The sequence below is a fragment of the Tuber melanosporum genome (genome assembly GCF_000151645.1).
Source record: "Tuber melanosporum whole genome shotgun sequence assembly, scaffold_88, strain Mel28".
NCBI lineage: Eukaryota > Fungi > Ascomycota > Pezizomycetes > Pezizales > Tuberaceae > Tuber > Tuber melanosporum.
The window spans coordinates 117,995-137,078 of NW_003299137.1; the positions used below are offsets into that span (position 1 = coordinate 117,995).

Sequence of the window (19,084 nt, forward strand, 5' to 3'; positions counted from 1 at the left end):
GCATTTCAGAGCACCAATTGTGAAAGAGTTTTTTGTGCGACATCTCAAGGAACCGTGAGATAATGGCATAGTTCAACTCATGAATTATCGTGATTGTAACCTCCTATTAAACCATAGGATAGTGTCACAAGGGATAGACACACTAGTATGTTGTAGTACTAGGAAAGAAGAGACAAGAAAAGAACACAAGAGTGGACCCAATTGAGCAAAGGTGGAAGCGTTGTCTATTGCATTGTTCTCTGCAGGTGGCTTTGACTAACCTAAGGTAGGAAGGCCAGGAGTGCTTAAGCGGACAAATTTTCCCGCCAAGCCTCACCCCCTTCTGTAACATGAAATTCTATGGAGCGAACACCCCATAGATACAGGACCTAACCCTCCTAATCTCTCACTACCCCAATTACCCGCTTGCTTCAATAGCTCTAAGACCGGACCATTTACCCGGCCTATCCCGGCAGGGTTCTCTGATGCGCTGAACGAAACAAAACAAGGCAATCAGCCTCAGCGCGGGTATCACACCTTCTCAAATCAAACAAAAAATCAAAAATCTCAAGGGACAAGGCAGGAAAAATTGTCTTAGGGAGGATTTGGATGTTTCATCCCCACCCGTATCTTCCGAGGGCAGATTTCTTACGGAGAGTGAGTCACTACTGGAACAAACCAAGGGCCATCTCACTTCTCTCGCTTCACTCTCTCAGTTGTTCCCTTCCTTCATTTGCCCCGCATCCTGCCCCTCCCTATCAAACCTCCGGACTTTTTCACTCAATAACACCCCGACCAATAGCCATTGCCAAGCAGCGATTCCTAGAAACACTTATCAGAAATAGACCCATGGCCACTGAGTCCACGACCGGTCCCATTACAGGAGTTCCTCCTTCCCCTTCTCTTGAGTCGCTCAACAAACAGCTTAACAATTGTGGAATCTCCGAACCTCTTACTCCGTTCCCCGGCTCTAACCCTACTACAAACCCGGTTGATGTCTACCGATGCTATATTGCCCATGTTTTGGCCCCAATTACTGGTGTCGAGCTCGAGCTAGTTTACCCGGCGCTAGAGTGGACGCAGAACCTCGAGAAGGGTGATTTGATTCTTGCTGCCCCAAGGTTGAGGATCCCAGGGAAAAACCCGAGCGAGCTCACTAAGGAGTGGGCAGAGAAGGTACGCTAAAGATAGGTTCCGAATTCGGATCGTGTTTGATCTTCTGCTGGCCCTCTTCGTTTGTATGGACAAGCATGTTAATACTTTTCTGGTTTTCAAGTTCCCCGAAAACCCTTATGTTCGTTCCCCTACAGCTGCTGGGACTTTCCTTCAGTTCTATTTCAAGAAAGATGTGCTCTCAAAGCTTGTTCTTAGTTCAATCCTCAGCAGGAAGAGCGCCTATGGTCCCATTGATACTGGGAAAGGCAAACGTGTTATCGTTGAGTTCTCAAGCCCCAATATCGCCAAACCTTTCCATGCCGGACATCTCAGGAGTACCATTATCGGTGGTTTCTTGTCAAACCTTTATGAGAGCTGCGGTTGGGATGTTATTAGAATGAACTACCTTGGAGATTGGGGGAAACAATTTGGTATGAAATCCCTTTGGATATGTATGCCCAGAGCTTGTGCGATGGATGCATGTTCTATTTTACAATTCCTTCCTAGTGAAATTCAGGACTTGTTATTTTTCTGGGTGACAGCCCTTGTGACTAGCTCAGTCAACTAAGCTCTTATAGGAATTCTCGGTGTCGGTTACAAGCGATTCGGTTCCGAGGAAAAACTACTAGAGGACCCCATCAACCACCTCTTCGAGGTGTACGTAGCGATTAACAAAGTTGTGGAGCAGGAGAAGGAGGCTGAAAAGAATAAGGCGGCAGAAAAGGGTGAAAAGCAGGTTTGTCCCGGACTTCGTACTGCTTATTGGTTACTTTTAAAAGCAATTTAGTATGGGGGAACTAAGGGACATGAATTATAGATCAGCAATGGACCAACCGACCAGGAAGCTCTGGAGTTCTTCTTCAAAATGGAACACGGTAGGTTCTGTCATGAGCGATCACTGAGCAAGGCTAACCTGCTTTTTTTGCTTTTTTAAAAAAAGGTTCTGAGGAATGCATAGCCATGTGGAAACGGTTCAGAGAACTGAGCATCGAGAAGTACAAGGCAACTTACTCCCGGCTTAACATTTCCTATGATGTTTACTCCGGAGAGTCCCAGGTCTCGAAGGAGAGCATGGAAAGGGCGGGAGAGATGATGAGAGAGATGGGCATTTCTTCTGAGTCTGATGGCGCCATTGTGGTTGATTTCAAGCCACACGCCAAGAAGCTTGGAAAGGCGGTCGTTCAAAAGAAGGATGGTACAACCCTCTATCTTACCAGAGATATCGGGGCTGCCATGGAGCGTTACGAAAAGTACAAGTTCGACAAGATGATCTACGTTGTGGCCTGCCAGCAAGACCTTCACTTACAACAACTGTTCATGATATTAAAACTGTTGAAACTTGATTGGGCTGATAGACTGACACACGTTAATTTTGGTATGGTATTGGGCATGAGCTCCAGGAGGGGAACTGTCGTATTCTTGGATGATATTCTTGCGGATGCTAGGGATAAGATGCATGAAGTTATGAGGAAAAACGAAGAAAAGTACAAGCAAGTCGAAGATCCTGAAATGGTTGCTGATGTAGTCGGACGTACCGCCGTCATGATTCAGGACATGTCTGGCAAGCGGTTGGTGGCTTACGAAGTCTCTTATCCATAGAGCCCGACTAAATTGACACATGATAGGATCAACAACTACACTTTCGATATGGCGAGGATGACTTCCTTTGAGGGTGATACCGGTCCTTATCTTCAATACGCGCATTCCCGCCTTTGCTCCATCCAGCGCAAGTCAGGCATTCCCATTCCGGAGCTCCTTAACGCGGACTTTTCTCTCCTTACGGAGGACCACGCAATCAATCTCATCAGATGCCTTGCGCAGTATCCTGACGTTCTCCAAAACACACTCAAGACCCTGGAGCCTACCACGGTTGTCACCTATCTTTTCAAGATGACACATTTGCTAAGTTCTAGCTATGATGTTTTGAGGGTTATTGGAGAGGAGCCCAGGTTGTCAGCTGCAAGGATGGCATTATATGAGAGTGCACGACAAGTTCTAAACAATGGAATGAGGCTGCTGGGCCTTACCCCTGTCGAACGGTATGCGTTCATTCCATGTGCTCTTTAGCTTTAAGGTCTTTGCTGATCAGGACGGCGCAGTATGTAAACTACGGATACGGAGCGGAGGACTTTCGATAGACACTTGCCTCGCCAAATAAAATGTTTTCTCCCTTGGGCTATATAAATAAGGTTTCCTACTAATGTGTCTTGTGGGTTCTTGTCGCTGGTGCTGCTTGGCGGGCTTTTGTTCTAGATCTACGTGAGAGTCATGGACTCGAGATGAATAGCTTGAATTGAGAAACAACTACCCATCATCCAAGGATCCAGGATACATGTGGTCTCCAGAAATGAAGTGAATTTATAAATTTATCCAGTTCTCATAGTGAGCGGCGGGGAAAATTCAAAACAACTGCCAGCTTGTGTCTTGAATTTTAGCGGTAGTCGAAATTAGTCAGCAACTTTCAGCTTGCATCAATGGTCATTTTCGGTGGCGGGGCTTTGTTTGCCCCAATATTCGAGACTTCATAACCAATAACATTTTTAGATTTCAAGACCTAGACATCCTACCATAGCCCTAGGCTAGTCAGTGATTTTCGAGAACTAATGTCCTATTCAAGCTTCCTCTATCCCTCCCCCAAAACATATCTAATCACTCGCGGTCCCAGGAGCTCTCGAATGCTTTCAAGTCAATTTCATGCCGCTTGTAGCATTTCTAATAAATCTACCAGACCGGCCCACAACACAGGAGAATCACGAGACACAGAGAACCGAAATCGAAACCACTGCAATAATCCCCAAAAAATAACACCGCACCAACGACCACAATGTCCACCTCAGTCCCCCCTCGCACTTCCCCAATGCCCGAAACCCCCACACTCCTAACCACTCCCGAAATTCCCATGACTCCCCACCCAGTCCGGGTCCTCCGCCCATTTACCCCCCAAGCGCTCCGCCGTCGTGTCTTCAGCCCTATTGGGCGAACTCCGGGCAGCAAACGACCCCCGACCAGCAATTCCCGCTTCCGGTGTCGCCTCCGGGCTTCCATTATCGAGAGTCCAACCCGTACACCCACCCCAACCTCCAGCCCCAACAGAATCTCCACCACCAGCACCACTCTCCCCAGCACCACTCTCCCCAGCACCCCCACCCCGCCCCGCCGCTGCACCCCTTCATACACAAAAGCACAAACGCACATAGCGAACCTGCGCTCCATCCTCTCCCGCGTCCACGCCCTAAACCTCAATCCAGACCGCTTTAGCGCAGAAGTCTGCAAGAGCTTAGCGGGGATCGAGTGGGGATTGCATCTCCTGCTGGAGAGGGGGGACATGAATCAGTATCTGTATTTGAAGAAAGAGGGGAGAGGTAAGGGTGTTTGGATGGATGCTGATGCCGAAGGGTTGGTGAGGAGGAGTGGGTTCTGGGTTAGGGTCTGGAGGCAGGTTAGGGGTATTGTTGGTGGGGTTGAGGAGGAAGAAGAGAATAGGGGGGGCGTTTATAAGAAGAGAAAAAGGGAGATTGGTGATATTCCTTGGAGTGAAGGTGAGAGTGCTAAGAAGGGGAGGTATGAGGAGGGTGAGTAGACCACAACCTTACGCATTTGTTAGTGACGGGCGGCGGGATGGTATTTCTTTTGCCGGTTATCTGGCTAACCATATCCACAACTTTACTAGTTTCTTTTTTCTATCACATACCCACTCTTTTCTATCCTTTAGTATTTTCTAGCCATTCGTATTCGCCTGGGGTCGAGGGGCTGACACTCGATCGCTGAAATAAAAATATTCTTTTCCCTTTTTTTTTTTTCGGACCCGTGGTTAGGGAATTTTGGGGGATAGGTATGCAGTTTTGTGGGAATTTGATCTGGGCAGTGTGAGATGCGATAGGTGGTATTTGGAGAGCTGAATAATTGCTTCTGGGTCGTCTTGATATCCGGTAAGTGCAGATATAGCGGTGAGCCGTTCTAGAATGTAGTTACGTAGAGGTGCCCCTTGAGAGGTAAATGTGGTATGAGCGTTTGTAGATTGAGTTGTTCGTTTACATACGTGAGGTTCCCAGATATTAGATGGTCCATGAGACCTGTCGGAGGGGAAGAGCATCATATTGGGCACCTGAAGCTTTGATCATCTATCATCTCGGAGGACCAAGCAGGCGCCTGCAAGCCGCGCCTTGCATATCTCTTACCAATGGATTTTTGAGAGAGAAACGGAGTGAAACTCGAATCCTGATTACATAGACTCATAGATTTATATCCTCAAAGAGAGGAACACAAACAAGAAACAAAACAATGACAATGACAATGACAACATAATCTGAAAGGTAAGGAGAAGCAAAGAAATATACCATAATTGAATAAGGTGTGGAGTCAACGTTAAGAATGGAATGGAAAGAAAGGAATGAAATTAATGTTGTGTAAGGAGCCAGCTACATAGGAATAAAACTAGCACTCTACGGTGGATAAGCACTAAGTGTTGGAAATTGAGGACGATAGACAGGATAAAACCGGTTGTCGTTGCAACAGTAATGACTGAAAGGTGGGTTTTACGCAGTGGACTGAGTTGACTCTAATGGTAATGAGGGAACCTTGTATTGTATGTGTGTGAAGAGTAGAGAATAAGGAGTGAGGAGAGTTTCATACAAGAGGTGTGGAGTGGAGTTCATTGTTCTTGTTGTTAAGAAGAAAAAGAAGAAAAAAGAAAGGAGGAGAAAGAAATATAAGGAAGAAATAAGGAGAAAAATTTTCACTGCTTACGCGTCCTCATCTGAGAGGTACGCACACCACTGTAGCCTCCAGTCTGAGCTACGGGTACTTAACTGCCATTTTCAACACTAAGTTCAACATCTCTCGCGAGTGATCTTTTGTGAAGAACGAACTTGTGGCTCAAAAACCGTTGGGGAACAACTTCGGGTGAAACTACGTCAAAGAAGCACACCCATTCAGCCGGTTATAAATTACATCGTTAAATTGTAGATACCTAACTGAGTTCTCATCAACCCTAACTAAATACATGATTTTCGATTCCACATTTCAGAGTTCAAATCCTACCCAATCCGGTCCCCGCGTCAACCGCCTTTCATATCTCTAAGCAGCTCTCACTCCCTCCATCTCAGTATCCCCTCGCATCCCCTCCCACTCCCCCTCCTCCGGCACATCCTCTAAGAAAAGCCCCCAATCCAAAACCTCGAACTCTCGCAACACGCCTTCCAAAACCGCCATACCCAACCTCAGCATCTGGCTCTTCTCCCCTCCCCCGCCTATAGTCTCTGCCCGCGGGGATACAAGGTACTTCTCCGCCTGGGCTAACTCGGAGGTGTTAAACGGGATATTAACGGTGATTAGTATGTCCGTTGTTTGCTGCGGCAATCGTACCAGCGTCATTAATATCCCGATGAAGTACTCTGGGTTATCACTGGGCCGGGAAGAGATTGTTCCGATTATCATGTAGGCTGGTTTGTCCGCCCTGGGTGCAAAAACGATTAGTTTTTCTCAAACTTCTCCCATCGGACAGAGGTTGGAGTGGGGGGTTACATTTTCGGAAGAGTTATGGTCTCTCTGGACACCGCAGCGTAGGAGCGGTCTTGGTCGTCAGCGACGTCTTGGAAGTGTATGTCTAGAGCCTCTAGATCGCTTGGGGCTTGCACCCGTTGGTTTAGGTCGATCACCACGCTTATGTCCATTCCTTCCTCCATAGAGACATAGACTTCCTGGGTGTCTGGGACTTGACGGAAGTCGCTGTTTTTATTATCGTTTGTTAGCAATGTCCTTAACATTGGGGGGATTGGGGGGGGGGTTACGCAGCATCTCTGAAGGACAGCGGTACAGTAGCTCTAATTGCACCACCAAAGAGCGCGACGGGTGTGAAGGATAGGGAAGACATTGCTCTTCGGAATGTTTCCTCGTTTGTTGGTTTGTTTATTTGCCGTGGTTCGTTTTTTTGGGGGGTATGATAATGGATTATGGTGAGTGATGCGGGCAACGCTGGTCCCGAGAAATGGACCGGCACTAAGGGCTTATGCTTTCCAGCGGGTTTTTATAAATACACTACCTGTAGGTATGACTGGGACTACCCGGTCGGTATGCGCTGTTACTGTACCTCTGAGTCTACGGGAGTTCAGCACCTCTAGCGTCCGAGCCTGCCACCAACACTTCTGACTCACACAAACATCCCACACACACACAAACAGAAGCACCGCTCAAGCCAAGTATCACGTGACGAGCAACACAAGTTCAACTTCACCCACTCCTTGAAGACAGATCAACAAAGCAATAAGAAATCAGCAAGCTCCCCCAACACCGAAATGAGCTCAACAGAAATCGACCCCCCAACTCCCAAATTCCTCATCAAACAGGGAGCTGAAGCGCTAGTCTACCGCACAACCTACCTCCTCCCACACATCCCTGCGCTGCTAAAACACCGTCCGTCGAAACAATACAGGCATCCAACCCTCGATGCACGCCTCACAAAACATCGCTGTCTTTCCGAATCCCGCCTCTTGATCCGCGCCCGCTCCCTCAGGATCCCGGTTCCGGCGGTGTACTTTGTCGACGAGAGTCGCGGGGAGATATTTATGGAGTGGATTTCGGGGAGTTCTGTCCGGGAGGTGCTGGATGAGGTCCTTGCCCAGGAGGGTGGGGAAGCAATGGTTGACCGAATGATGGTTAAGGTTGGCGTAGCGGTGGGGGCCTTGCATGCGGCCGACATTGTGCATGGGGACTTGACGACCAGCAATATTATGGTTCGGAACGGTGAGGGTGAGGGGATTGTGGGATTCGGAGAGAAGGAGGTTGTGTTGGTTGATTTTGGGCTTGGAACTGTGTCTACGCAGGACGAGGATAAGGCTGTCGATTTGTATGTTCTTGAGAGGGCATTCACTAGTACGCATCCAAAAGCGGAGAAGTTGTTCCATGACGTCCTCAAGTCCTATGAACAGAGCTACAAAGGAGCAAATGTTGTCTTGCGGAGACTACAAGATGTCAGGATGAGGGGGAGAAAGCGGAGTATGATCGGATAAGATTGTAAATACAACCCAATACTATAGAAATCACGATCTCACTGCAGCTGCAAACATGAACTATCATAATACTGTATAAATGCGACATTCCAAGAATTTCGATTACCGATTTTTGTTACACATCTAGCTATTCGAGTCTGCTATTTAGTCCTCATCCCAGTTAGGGTTTGGCCCAGGAGGTTTTGGCCCACCGGCCTGCCTGGCAACAATAATCTGATCTACAGCAAGGACTGTGCGGGCGGCCTCAGTTGCCAATTTGATGGCCGAGCTCTTGGCCACAAAGAGATCAAGGATACCGCATTCTTTAGCATCGAGAATCCCAGTACCCTTCTCGTCCTTTTATCCATTGTTAGTAAATGAGCTACTGAATAAACATTTAGAAAACTTACCTCAAGATCCACACCGGCAGTCCAGGAATCCCTCTTGTGGTGAGCGGCATAGAGTTTACTCAAGACCTCAGTAGCATCAAGGCCAGCGCTTTCGGCTAGTGTGCGAGGAATAACCTCAAATGCCTCGCCATACTTCCTGATAGCATGCTGGAGGAGGCCGGGCGTCTTTTCTCCATGAGCAACTATTCTCTCAATCAACTGCATCTCTGTAGCTCCTGCGCCGGGGACCAGACGGGGATCTCGGGAGATGGCCTTCACAGCATTGACACCATCATCCACAGCTCTCTCGACATCATCAAGGTGATTCTGGGTAGCACCTCGGATAACAATTGTAGCGGTCCTGGTTGCCTCATTTTCTATTCCCAAGTTAGTAATTATACCCAGTTGGACATGCAGACTTCCGTACCCTGCCGGAAAACTGTTACTCGATCGCCACCAATCTCTTCAGTCTCTACAACATCGGCCGCTCCCATCTCATCTGGCATGGGGGCACCCAGCCGAGCCAGCGGAGTAGCGCCTACAACTCGACACAGCCGTCTAAGCTCAAACTTACTAAGAATCTTGATGACCAAAACGCTATACCGGCTGAGGTAATGCATAGCTAATTCTCCAACTGTTGATCCAGCAACCACCACCCTGATTCCTGAATCGTGAATTTCCTTAATTATGGTCTCCAATTGCGATTCCTCTCCCTTAGTGAAATCCAACATTTCTTTTGCATTGTGGATTAGAACAGTCCCCTTGGTCTCCGTCTGGGAAATATCGATAGGGCAGGAAAATACAGCAACCTTAGCTTTTAGAGCCTTCTTGATTGTACCTTCTGGCTCCCGAGGGAAAACCATTCCTTTCACGACACGGCTCTGGGGGAGTGACGAACCCATAATCTTGACCACTCGGATGTTATCGACATTGAAATTGATGGGGTTTTTAGGTAGAACGGCAAGAACAGCTTGAGCAACCAGGGGGGCGAGTAGATCCTCATTCCCGTATTGTTTTGACGCGATAACAGTTCTAATAGCTTTTGTGAGCCCGGTCTCCGATTTGATATCCGCAATCCTATCAACCACAAGTTCTAACGAGAGGGGAATGTCAGTAAATTACGCGAGCGCTTACAGACCCGGAGGAAGCTGACCCTCTAAAGTCTTCAAAGCAAACTCTTGGGCCTTCTCATATCCATTAACAATCTCCGACGGATGCAATCCAATTCTGATCAATCCTTCTGCCATCTTCATGAACTCCCCAGCAAGAACAATAACCAAATTTGTAGCATCACCCATCTATCAACCTACTTAGTCCCACGTCCCATAGAGAAGGTATGAACAAAGCTTCATACCTCCGCCTCCTGCTGTTGGCTTGCCATAACGACTAGCTTAGCTGCAGGGTGCACAACCTCCAACTCCCGCAGAATCGTTGCAGCATCAGACGTAAGGATCATTTTCTGCAGATGATTGATGACAATCTTATTCCGGCCATAGGGCCCGAGAGAAGTTTGTACAGTCGAAGCGATTGTCTGGCAGGCGTCGATGTTCCTGATGACGGCTCCATCCTCACTTGCATACCTATCCCACGAAACGACGCCGTAAGTAACTGTGTAGGAAAGAAAAGGTCTGGGCAGAGGGGGAAACAGACGATTGATAGCCTTGTTTAAAGAGCCCACTGCCAGGGGCGGACGGAATTTGTAACGACATCGTTGATAGAAGATAGCAGGTTGAAGAAAAGTATCGAGAGTGACCTTTTTTTTTGTGGAAGTGGGGGGTGCCGCGGGGCGAGTTTTGTTGGTCGCTTGACTGAAAGTTCGGTGCGTGTGAGATTAGCTTCTTAGTCATACACACCTCGCATATCTTCACAACTTCTCACTCATTTTGCAACCGTCTGCTGGCCACCAGCAGTTGGAGGCTCCGACCCTAGAGCCTAGGAGATTTGTAAAAGGGATTTGCCAGACGAAACCTCTCCAGCCTAGTATCGAAGCGACAGGAGCTAGTGGACAAGATCGGAATTACGCTCTTAGGTTTGATACTATTATATTACACCATTCCATCCTGACAATTTTGACGGAATTTATCCCATGCAACATGAAAACCGCATCATAAAACCTTTAAACAAAGAAAAAAAGGAAACGGAATTCAAAATTTTATATGAACAAGCCATTTCCAATACCCCACCACGCCATAGAACAGAGTTTAACGCCTTTGCGTCTTGCCCATGCTACGCTTTCCCGAGAACTAGTCCGACAATCAGTAAAATGTGGAACACACTGGCTACGATAAAGTAAGAACTGAAACACATACCAGGTGTTTAGGCAAGCTAGCGCTAACGTGCCTGTCACTTTCTCCCTGCCTAGCCATTCTGTTCATCCGCTTCTGCTGCAACTTGGCAAGTTTCTCAGCCTTGGTTCTTCCAGATTCGTCGGCAATACCATCTTCACGCCTGTTAATGCTCCTTGCCCGACTCTTCGCACGCTCAATGGGTGTCATCTTCTTGGAGGTGGAACCCCCATCAAGGTCCATAGCATCTGCATCTTTCGCAGCGCGTGCTGCTGCTCTCCCCCTGGATATCGATCTTGCTCTCGCAGCAATATTTGAAGAGTCTAGACCAAGTTTGTCAAGGTGCGCCTCCATGTCGCTGAGTTTCTTCCCCTGACCAGCACTCCTGGGAATTACGGCACGGTTCTTGGTACTCTTTTTAGAGCGAGCAGCGTTACGCATCAGCGCTTGCTGCTCACGAATATAGTCAGCCTTAGTGCGGATCTCTGCCTCCTGTTCATCCTCAATATCCTCAGGCTCGTCGTAAAATCCACTCTCTTGAAGCTGCTCCTCCTCGGCCTCAAGTTCTGCAAGCCTTTGTTCGATATCAGGATCAATAAAATCGTAAACATTCTTGCCATCATAGATCTCGGGAATCTTATCCATTTTCCAATCAGGGTTTTCCAGCAAGTAGTTCTCTGCCCCCTTTAGTTAGTCGCGGTTTTGATGCAGAATGAGTAAAAGAAATGCTCACTCCTAAGATTAATGTTGTAGACACCAGCACCCCCCTCTTCAGCTTCAATATCTCTCTCCAACTTGCGCCTCTCAGGGTCTCCTTTGTTGTACCTCTTCCTGTTAAGGGCGGCATCAGGAATAAATGGCTGCAAATATTCCCCAATTGGTCTGGAAACATGAATTCTGTTGAGGATATCCGTTACCTCCTTTCCTACAGCGCTGCTCATGACGTTCTTAAGCTTTTGTTCTACCCTCAACGCCAGTAGCCTCTCGCAAGCCTGATTCCTAACATCCATAACACCCTCCTCCGTATGGCAACTCAATTTCAACATTTCTACCTCCCCAGACTTGGTAATTGTCTCCAGTAGTTCCAGTCTAGCGGGGTCGAGGTCTTCGGGCCTCACGACGTCAATTTTGTTGACCACAAGAAAAACGATCTTGTTCGCAAAGAGGGGCTTTATAGAGTGGAAAAGTTGGACTTGGGCCTCGATAGTGTACCCGCACTGTTCACTCAAATCGACGAAATATAAAACTACAGAGCGTAGATGCGCGATAGCGGTAATCGACTGCATTTCAATTGTGTTCATTTCTTCGAGGGGATGATCTAGGATACCAGGAGTATCGATGGCCTGAAATCGCAAGTACTTGTAATCGAAGTGACCAACATAAAGTGACTTGGTCGTGAAGGCATATGGCTGAACATCGACATCCGCCCTGGTAACAGATTTCAAAAATGAGGACTTCCCAACATTTGGATAGCCGCAAATTAAGAGAGTTCGGGTATTTGGGTCAATGGATGGCAAGCGGCCAAGATGCTGACGAACTTGCTCAAGGTACTCTAGAGAGCCCTTCAATCGCTTGGTAATGGTAGCCATACGGCCTAGCGCAGCACGCTTGAGCTGTTTGCATTGGAACAAAGATTGGGCATATTTGATTAACCGAACATAGTCGCGAGCAATTTGTTCGATAAGATGTTTCGCAGTTGAAAGCTGGCCAAGGGCGATTCTAAAATGGTCGGCGTCATATAAGGTATTCATGAGAGCGCTGTCTGTGAAATGAAGTCAACCGTTGGGTAATAATTACCTAACAAGAGGAATAAAAGAACTCGTAAACATACGAAATGGATGGATATCAGCCAATCTTGGGAACGATTCTAAAATTGCTCCAAGTTTCTCAGAGAAAGTCTGCTCAGTGAATTTCACCTTTCGCAGGTAGAAGGCTAGAACCAGTCAGCCACGAGGTCAGATCTTATCCAACAAAATAACAAACCTCTAATACGGCTGATTTTGAAACCAGCGCGGATCTGTGTTGGAAGCCTCCTCTGGGTTCTGGACAATACAATGTCCAAGAACTCCTGAGAGGTTGGAACAGGTGCGATTGTTTTCCAAGTCTGTAGGGCGAGAAAAGGAAATCTAGTTAGCAAAATTCAGAATTAGGGGGGGGATGCTGATAACAGATCTTCAGTGAAACTTACCAACTGCATGATTGTTATGAGGTTGCAGCAGTCCCGGGGGTCTTTGGATTGGGAGGTTGGAAGGTTGGGAGAAGATCAAGCCAGGCTTCTGTAATAGTATCATGGGTTGACCGTAAGAGGGAAGGAAAAAAAGATTTCGTGCAAAATGTTTGTGGGGTGGCTGACTAAGCAAAGAAACCGTCCCCATTCTTGCGCCTAGAAACTATCCCTATTCTGCTATCTCCGCGAGCCCTGTAATCTCCGGATTCTTTACTAGTGTGCTCCGGAGAGGGACCAGCGTTTTCCTGACACGGTATAAGATCAGCCCACTGGATCTCATTAATTAGTATCCAAGATTCTCTTAACCCATCAAACTAAACCTGTCGTGGATTAACGGCTGATTTCCGCCGATAAGCCAGCAGTGGCTTTACATACAAGACAAGGGTATCTACGGAGTACTCGTACCGTACTTGCACAGTACAACACCAGTCATGTTCGGAAAATTGGTGGGGCAGCCATCCTCTTCAAGCCTTTCTTTCCCAACCAACCCCCTCTATCTCTTTTCTCAACCAACTCCCTCAGTGGCCATCCCCTCGCACCCCCACCTACACTTTTCTTTCACTTCAAAAAATAAAATCTAACCCCAATGGCTGAGGAAGCAAAAACGCTAGCAACCTCTGCTGCTAATCTTTCGGTCTCTGAGCCTGACAATACCTGTTTGTTGCCCCCTTGCACTTTAAAATCCAAACCTGGTCTTTCGTTGTTCTTGGAAGTGACTAGCTGATCCTTTTTTATAGTGTTTATCGATGAAGATATCGGCGTTGACGCTGCGGAGACTCCTGGAACCGAGGGGCAGCCTTTCAAGACTCTTATCGGTGCTATGACTCATACATATAAGTCACAACCTGACGCGATATTCAAAATTCGCAAGAAACCAACTGGGCCCGAGGACAAGACTCCACATCTATATGCCCCGGTTGCTAAGGCAGCTTTGAAGAAAGCTGCCAACCTTCACCAGGCCAATCTCAAAAAGGAAGCCAAGAGGGCAGAAATGAGCATCAAAGAACAGGAAGCGAAGGCTGCTAGGGGTGCTCAATTGGAGCAAGCGAAGAAGGTTATTATTGTCGAAGATGCCTCTAAGCCTAAGGCTATTTCCATCAAACTTAGGGATACCGTTAAGCGCCGCGAGGCGAGGGTCGTTGTTCGTGGCTGGGTGCATCGCCTAAGGGTCCAGAAGAGCCTGGTTTTCATCACACTTCGTGACGGTACCGGATATTTGCAATGCCTTTTGTCTGGGGATCTTACCAAGACTTACGACGCTCTTACTCTGACAGTCGAGACTACTATTGCTATCTACGGAGTAATTTCACCGGTTCCAGAGGAAAATCACGCTCCAGATGGCCACGAGCTGCATGCTGACTACTTCCAAGTTATCGGCAAAGCTCCCGGAGGGGATGATACCATCTCCAATATTGTAGCCCCGAACGCTGATCCTCAAACCAAATACGATAATAGACATCTAGTCATTCGTGGAGACGTAGCAAGCTCTGTGTTGAAAGTTAGAGCATCTGTTCTACGAGCATTTAGAAAGAGCTATGAAGATTTGGGATTACTGGAGGTTACACCTCCTTGCATGGTTCAAACTCAAGTGGAAGGTGGTAGCACGCTCTTCGAGTTCAACTATTACGGCGAAAAGGTAAATTCAAAATCTGCACGATCGAGATTTGGAGCTAATTGAGTTTCGCCCTAGGCTTACCTGACCCAATCATCCCAATTATATCTCGAAACTTGTCTCCCCTCTCTCGGAGATGTTTTTTGTGTTCAGGAGTCTTTCCGTGCAGAACGTTCTCTCACCCGTAGGCATCTTAGCGAATACACCCACATTGAAGCAGAACTAGCTTTCATAACTTTTGACGATCTCCTCAACCACCTTGAGGAAGTCATTTGCCGTACCATCAACTACGCTCTTACCGATCCTCTCATTAAGGGAAAGGTAGCAGAGCTCAATCCGAAATTTGAAGCCCCTGAGCGGCCATTCATGCGTATGACCTACGCTGATGCGATTGGCTGGTTGGTTGAAAATAATATTCCCAACGAGGAAGGGAACCCTCACAAGTTTGGTGATGATATTGCAGAGGCCGCCGAGCGCAAAATGACAGACATAATTGCCAAGCCTATCTTTTTGACCAAGTTTCCCGTGAAGATCAAAGCCTTCTACATGAAGAAAGACCCTGCGGACCCTAGGGTCACCGAGAGCGTTGATTGTCTTATGCCTGGTGTCGGTGAAATTGTCGGTGGTAGTATGAGAATGGAGAATCTCGAGGAGCTTATGGGTGCCTATGCAAGGGAAGGGATTTCTCCAGACCCCTACTACTGGTTCACTGATCAGAGAAAGTTGGTTGGCCCCATATGACCCCCATTCTATCCATAGGACTAACGAGTGTTTACAGGTATGGCACTTCACCGCATGGTGGTTACGGCATCGGCCTCGAGCGCCTCCTTGCGTGGATGTGCGACCGCTACACCGTTAAAGAGTGCTCTCTTTACCCTCGCTGGACTGGGCGTTGCACTCCTTGAAAAAAAACACTCCTTCTTTTGACCCACGGATCCTCCTGGGCAAACGTGCCACTTTTAGTCTTCATTTTCCTATTCTGATGGTCGAGGTTATTTTCCTTTTCTTTTCCTTTACCGGTTTGGGGCGACCGCGGGGTGTTGGAATTGCGGTGTTGAGCGGTGCCAAGCTCTGGTGGGATAGTGTAAATCCATAATGATATCACCGCTTTCCAGTGTGGGTCGGCGTCTGCCTTATGAATTAGTGAGATGTATCTAGATTCATTGAGTTTCACTCGGACCGTTGCGGTGTTCTCCTGCAATATTATTTCAATGTCACGGAAGTGTGTTCAGCTTGGGATATTGGGGCTCATTTCATTGTATATAGATACCTCTCATGGGTGAAAGTGCCGCAGCCCCGGGCACAGGTTACGATAGAAGGATGCCGTATCAGAAATCGACCCTCTCTACCCCCGATCTACACCTCCCTAATGCTCTCGTGTCCCCGGGTCTCTACCTTCTCTTCGATTTCTCTCGTAACACACTTCACCTCCGAAATTCATTGTAGAGAGTATACTGGCTCAAGGCGGTGATAATGCGTATGCTGCACTACCGTGCCTGCCACTGAACCCCGAGCACCAAAGTGCATTCTAGGGTGTGTTAGAGAGAAACAAGCGGATCCCTCTTCCGAGTACCGTAAAAACTTGAACAGATGATAGATGTTCTATGATAGGGCGGTGTAGTTGCCTCTCCTAGCAAAGCACTGTTTATATCATATTTCATTTGTTTTTGTCTCAAGTGAGGGTTGAGTTTGCTGTGTTTCCCCTCGGGTAGCCAGAAAGGGAACCCCAACCGCACTCTCGGACATATAGTAACATCTGCCGTGGGAACCTGGATAAACGGACTATGCTGGGTAGTCTCAAATTCAATCTTCCGGAAAGGCGCAAGCACACCAAAAAATCTGTTTTTCAAGACAAATAAAAAAGAGAAAGAAGAATTAGACCTTATTAGGAGAGGCAAGCCTAACTTCTGAGGGCAAGGTCCGACCATTGGAGTTCTTACGATGTTCGAGTACAGTCCACTACTCAAGGACAGGTACTGAAAGACACAATCTCCGAGAGGTCCAGGTTCCTGCAGTACAGTGCAGTAGACCACACACCTCTTCTTATTTCCCCAACAACAACCAAGAAATCAGGACTTGCACTATCGTGCTTCTCTGCTCCCAACGGCGGTGACACCCTTTCCTTCCCCACAGCACTACGACGAGTCAGCCCTAGGATCATAGAAATATCATACCCGCACGCTACCCCACAAACAGCTCCCTTTGTGATAGCGATATCATAACATATTGGCTGTCCAGTGCAGCCCAGTACGGTAACTTACCCCACAACTCAATGGGAAAATCTCGTCCTTCTACTCGAGTAGAGATAGGCCCTTTTCGGGCCGAATACCGGTAAGGCAAGTTGAAGTCAGGAGACGGGGGAACGAGGAAGTTCCTCTGTAACATTCAAAACCGTAATCGCCTATTTCCTGTTGGTCTCTGTTGTGAGCTGTTGTTGCTAGACAGTTGCACAGTACGAGGGGCTTATTTTGCTGGTCCTGGGTGTCAGGTGTATCCTTGTCTAAAGGTATGGTACTATCCAAGTACTAAACTTGGCCGGAGGGGGCCAAAATTTCGGGATTTCATCAAGTGCAGGGGCAGCCAAGGAATAAAGTTTGTGATACTTGTAGGAGAAAATAGATTGTCTCTACCAGTATGTCCGCGCTTTGAAATTAGGCTGTAGTATCAATAGAACATCGCAGGTAATAATACTCCAGGGAGAGCAACCCCCTTTGCGTTTATCATAGGATACAAAGGGCAGGCAAACACGCGACCCACGACACTGCCTAACCAGTTTATCACCTGGTCACTGTTTTCATCCTTCTTTCCCTTTCCTCTTTTAGGAATAATCCTTTCTAAGTGTACCGTAGGCACGCGGTCCAGTGAAATAAATTTGTACAAGTACGCCGCGACTTTCTTTAAACCCTCGAGGAACGAGAGAAAGTTGAAAAAAAAAAAAAAACGTTATTTGTGCCTTTGCCGCATTTCAAACCATTATGATGGCCTTATGCCTAGATTAAGCGGGGATCATTGGGAGTATCGTTGGCTTTCAGGGCCAGCCTTAGGGGCAAAGCCTGACATAGGTGGTAGATATATTTCTTTTGTCAATTCCGCAAATGACAACATTTTCCTAAGATATAATAATGATAAACAAGGTTCGACTTTCCCCCGTTCGAGCGTTCCCAATGCCTTAATAGGAACAGGGGGGTAAGGTGTATTCCAATTCTACTATATACGAATTGGAATGGAAAATGGTACAGTAAGCGCTCCAATATAAGAATTGGAGGTTGGGACGGAATCCCGCCCCCAGAAGAAAGAAAAGGCACAGAATTCCCACGGCTTAGCGAGGTATCCTGCTGAGTGAGGTCAGGGGTAGCACGTTGTGATTGCAGTTGCAGTGCCTGTACTCGTACTCGAGTACCGTACTGTGCTCGAGCAGTCCGAACTGGTAACTTACTCGAGTATGATACAAGTACCTACAGCCAGTTGTCAGAAGTGTTCGTGATCCGAGACATGTTTAATTACCGATTGCGCCACTGGTGGTGGGGCAGTGGGGTTGCTGTGTCAACCATGAGTGCTTGCAAACGAAAGAATGAGCAACTAACTACAATCAACAATACCCCAATGATAATAAATTAATTAAATAGAATAATATTAGCTAGTACTTTGTATAACCTCCTCTTGCTTCCAAAATAGCAGCTAACCTATTAGGCATTGATTTCCATAACTTCTCAAATAGCTCCTCAGAAATTATCTCCCAATCTACCAGCAATACATGTGCTAGCCTCATCTTAACAGCTTCCTTTCCTTATAGGGAGTATGTACTAGACTCTTCTTAACAGCTTCCTTTCCTTCTGAAGTATCTCTAATCCTTAGATACTGCTGGTGAAAGTACTTTTTGAGCTCAACCTATACATGCTTAATAGAATTTGAAACAGGGGAATAAGGAGGATGAGCAACAAGGACAATATTCCTGAGGCAGGAGAAAAAGGCAATTATCATCCCTTTATTAACATTGGTCATCTCTCTTTACCGAGTTTTAAGTGTTCACTTATTTTCTGGTACAGGGGGGTTTGCAAATCCATATTAGTAAACCATAATTAAAGAAGACTTGGAAGGTAATTGAAGAGTATTACTGTTAGGCGGAGACAATCTGATAAACTTCAAAGTTGTCTAGGCCAATCAAAAATCGTCTCTGTAGGTGGAGATTGTCTAGGAAGGCTTGCACTTCACTCGTTTCGTTTATGACTACTAAGAGTGAAGTAAAATAGGTAAAGTAGAATTGAATTGTAAAGAAAATATTATATTGTTAAGGTCTCTTCTCTGCTGCTTGATGATGTCTAAAGTTTGAGAGGCACTTCGATATTTATATTCCACATCTGAGTGTTTGGAGACTATATCTATTTATTATATAACTATGTACCACTCTGATTATAACTCGTAATATCAGGTATTCTTAATAGATGCGAACA

The 19,084-nt window shown here is 46.9% G+C and overlaps 6 protein-coding genes; 3 read left to right on the forward strand and 3 right to left on the reverse strand.

Annotated features, from left to right (window-relative positions):
- Positions 1–445: 445 nt before the first annotated feature.
- Positions 446–3,309, forward strand: GSTUM_00011569001 (uncharacterized protein). XM_002841979.2 has 7 exons: positions 446–1,155; positions 1,256–1,565; positions 1,713–1,870; positions 1,952–2,009; positions 2,075–2,702; positions 2,760–3,173; positions 3,234–3,309. The coding sequence occupies exons 1-7, from the start codon at positions 829–831 to the stop codon at positions 3,238–3,240; spliced, it is 1,902 nt and encodes a 633-aa protein (XP_002842025.1). The 5' UTR covers positions 446–828; the 3' UTR covers positions 3,241–3,309.
- A 2,764-nt stretch (positions 3,310–6,073) lies between these two features.
- On the reverse strand, positions 6,074–7,054 carry GSTUM_00011570001 (uncharacterized protein). XM_002841980.2 has 3 exons: positions 6,924–7,054; positions 6,658–6,861; positions 6,074–6,589 (listed from the first exon to the last, which is right to left on the reverse strand). Exons 1-3 carry the CDS (start codon positions 7,004–7,006, stop codon positions 6,211–6,213), a joined length of 666 nt encoding a protein of 221 aa, XP_002842026.1. The 5' UTR covers positions 7,007–7,054; the 3' UTR covers positions 6,074–6,210.
- Positions 7,055–7,427: 373 nt separating this feature from the next.
- GSTUM_00011571001 (uncharacterized protein) lies at positions 7,428–8,187 on the forward strand (the record flags this gene model as incomplete). XM_002841981.2 has 1 exon in its annotated part: positions 7,428–8,187. The coding sequence occupies one exon, from the start codon at positions 7,428–7,430 to the stop codon at positions 8,139–8,141; it is 714 nt and encodes a 237-aa protein (XP_002842027.1). The 3' UTR covers positions 8,142–8,187.
- Positions 8,188–8,285: 98 nt separating this feature from the next.
- On the reverse strand, positions 8,286–10,264 carry GSTUM_00011572001 (uncharacterized protein; the record flags this gene model as incomplete). XM_002841982.2 has 6 exons in its annotated part: positions 10,160–10,264; positions 9,864–10,089; positions 9,663–9,807; positions 8,937–9,602; positions 8,531–8,886; positions 8,286–8,477 (listed from the first exon to the last, which is right to left on the reverse strand). The coding sequence occupies exons 1-6, from the start codon at positions 10,216–10,218 to the stop codon at positions 8,286–8,288; spliced, it is 1,644 nt and encodes a 547-aa protein (XP_002842028.1). The 5' UTR covers positions 10,219–10,264.
- A 244-nt stretch (positions 10,265–10,508) lies between these two features.
- On the reverse strand, positions 10,509–13,075 carry GSTUM_00011573001 (uncharacterized protein). XM_002841983.2 has 6 exons: positions 12,983–13,075; positions 12,778–12,898; positions 12,626–12,727; positions 11,528–12,556; positions 10,819–11,471; positions 10,509–10,752 (listed from the first exon to the last, which is right to left on the reverse strand). Exons 1-6 carry the CDS (start codon positions 12,989–12,991, stop codon positions 10,711–10,713), a joined length of 1,956 nt encoding a protein of 651 aa, XP_002842029.1. The 5' UTR covers positions 12,992–13,075; the 3' UTR covers positions 10,509–10,710.
- A 270-nt stretch (positions 13,076–13,345) lies between these two features.
- Positions 13,346–15,645, forward strand: GSTUM_00011574001 (uncharacterized protein). XM_002841984.2 has 4 exons: positions 13,346–13,677; positions 13,759–14,657; positions 14,712–15,355; positions 15,412–15,645. The coding sequence occupies exons 1-4, from the start codon at positions 13,608–13,610 to the stop codon at positions 15,536–15,538; spliced, it is 1,740 nt and encodes a 579-aa protein (XP_002842030.1). The 5' UTR covers positions 13,346–13,607; the 3' UTR covers positions 15,539–15,645.
- Positions 15,646–19,084: the final 3,439 nt, after the last annotated feature.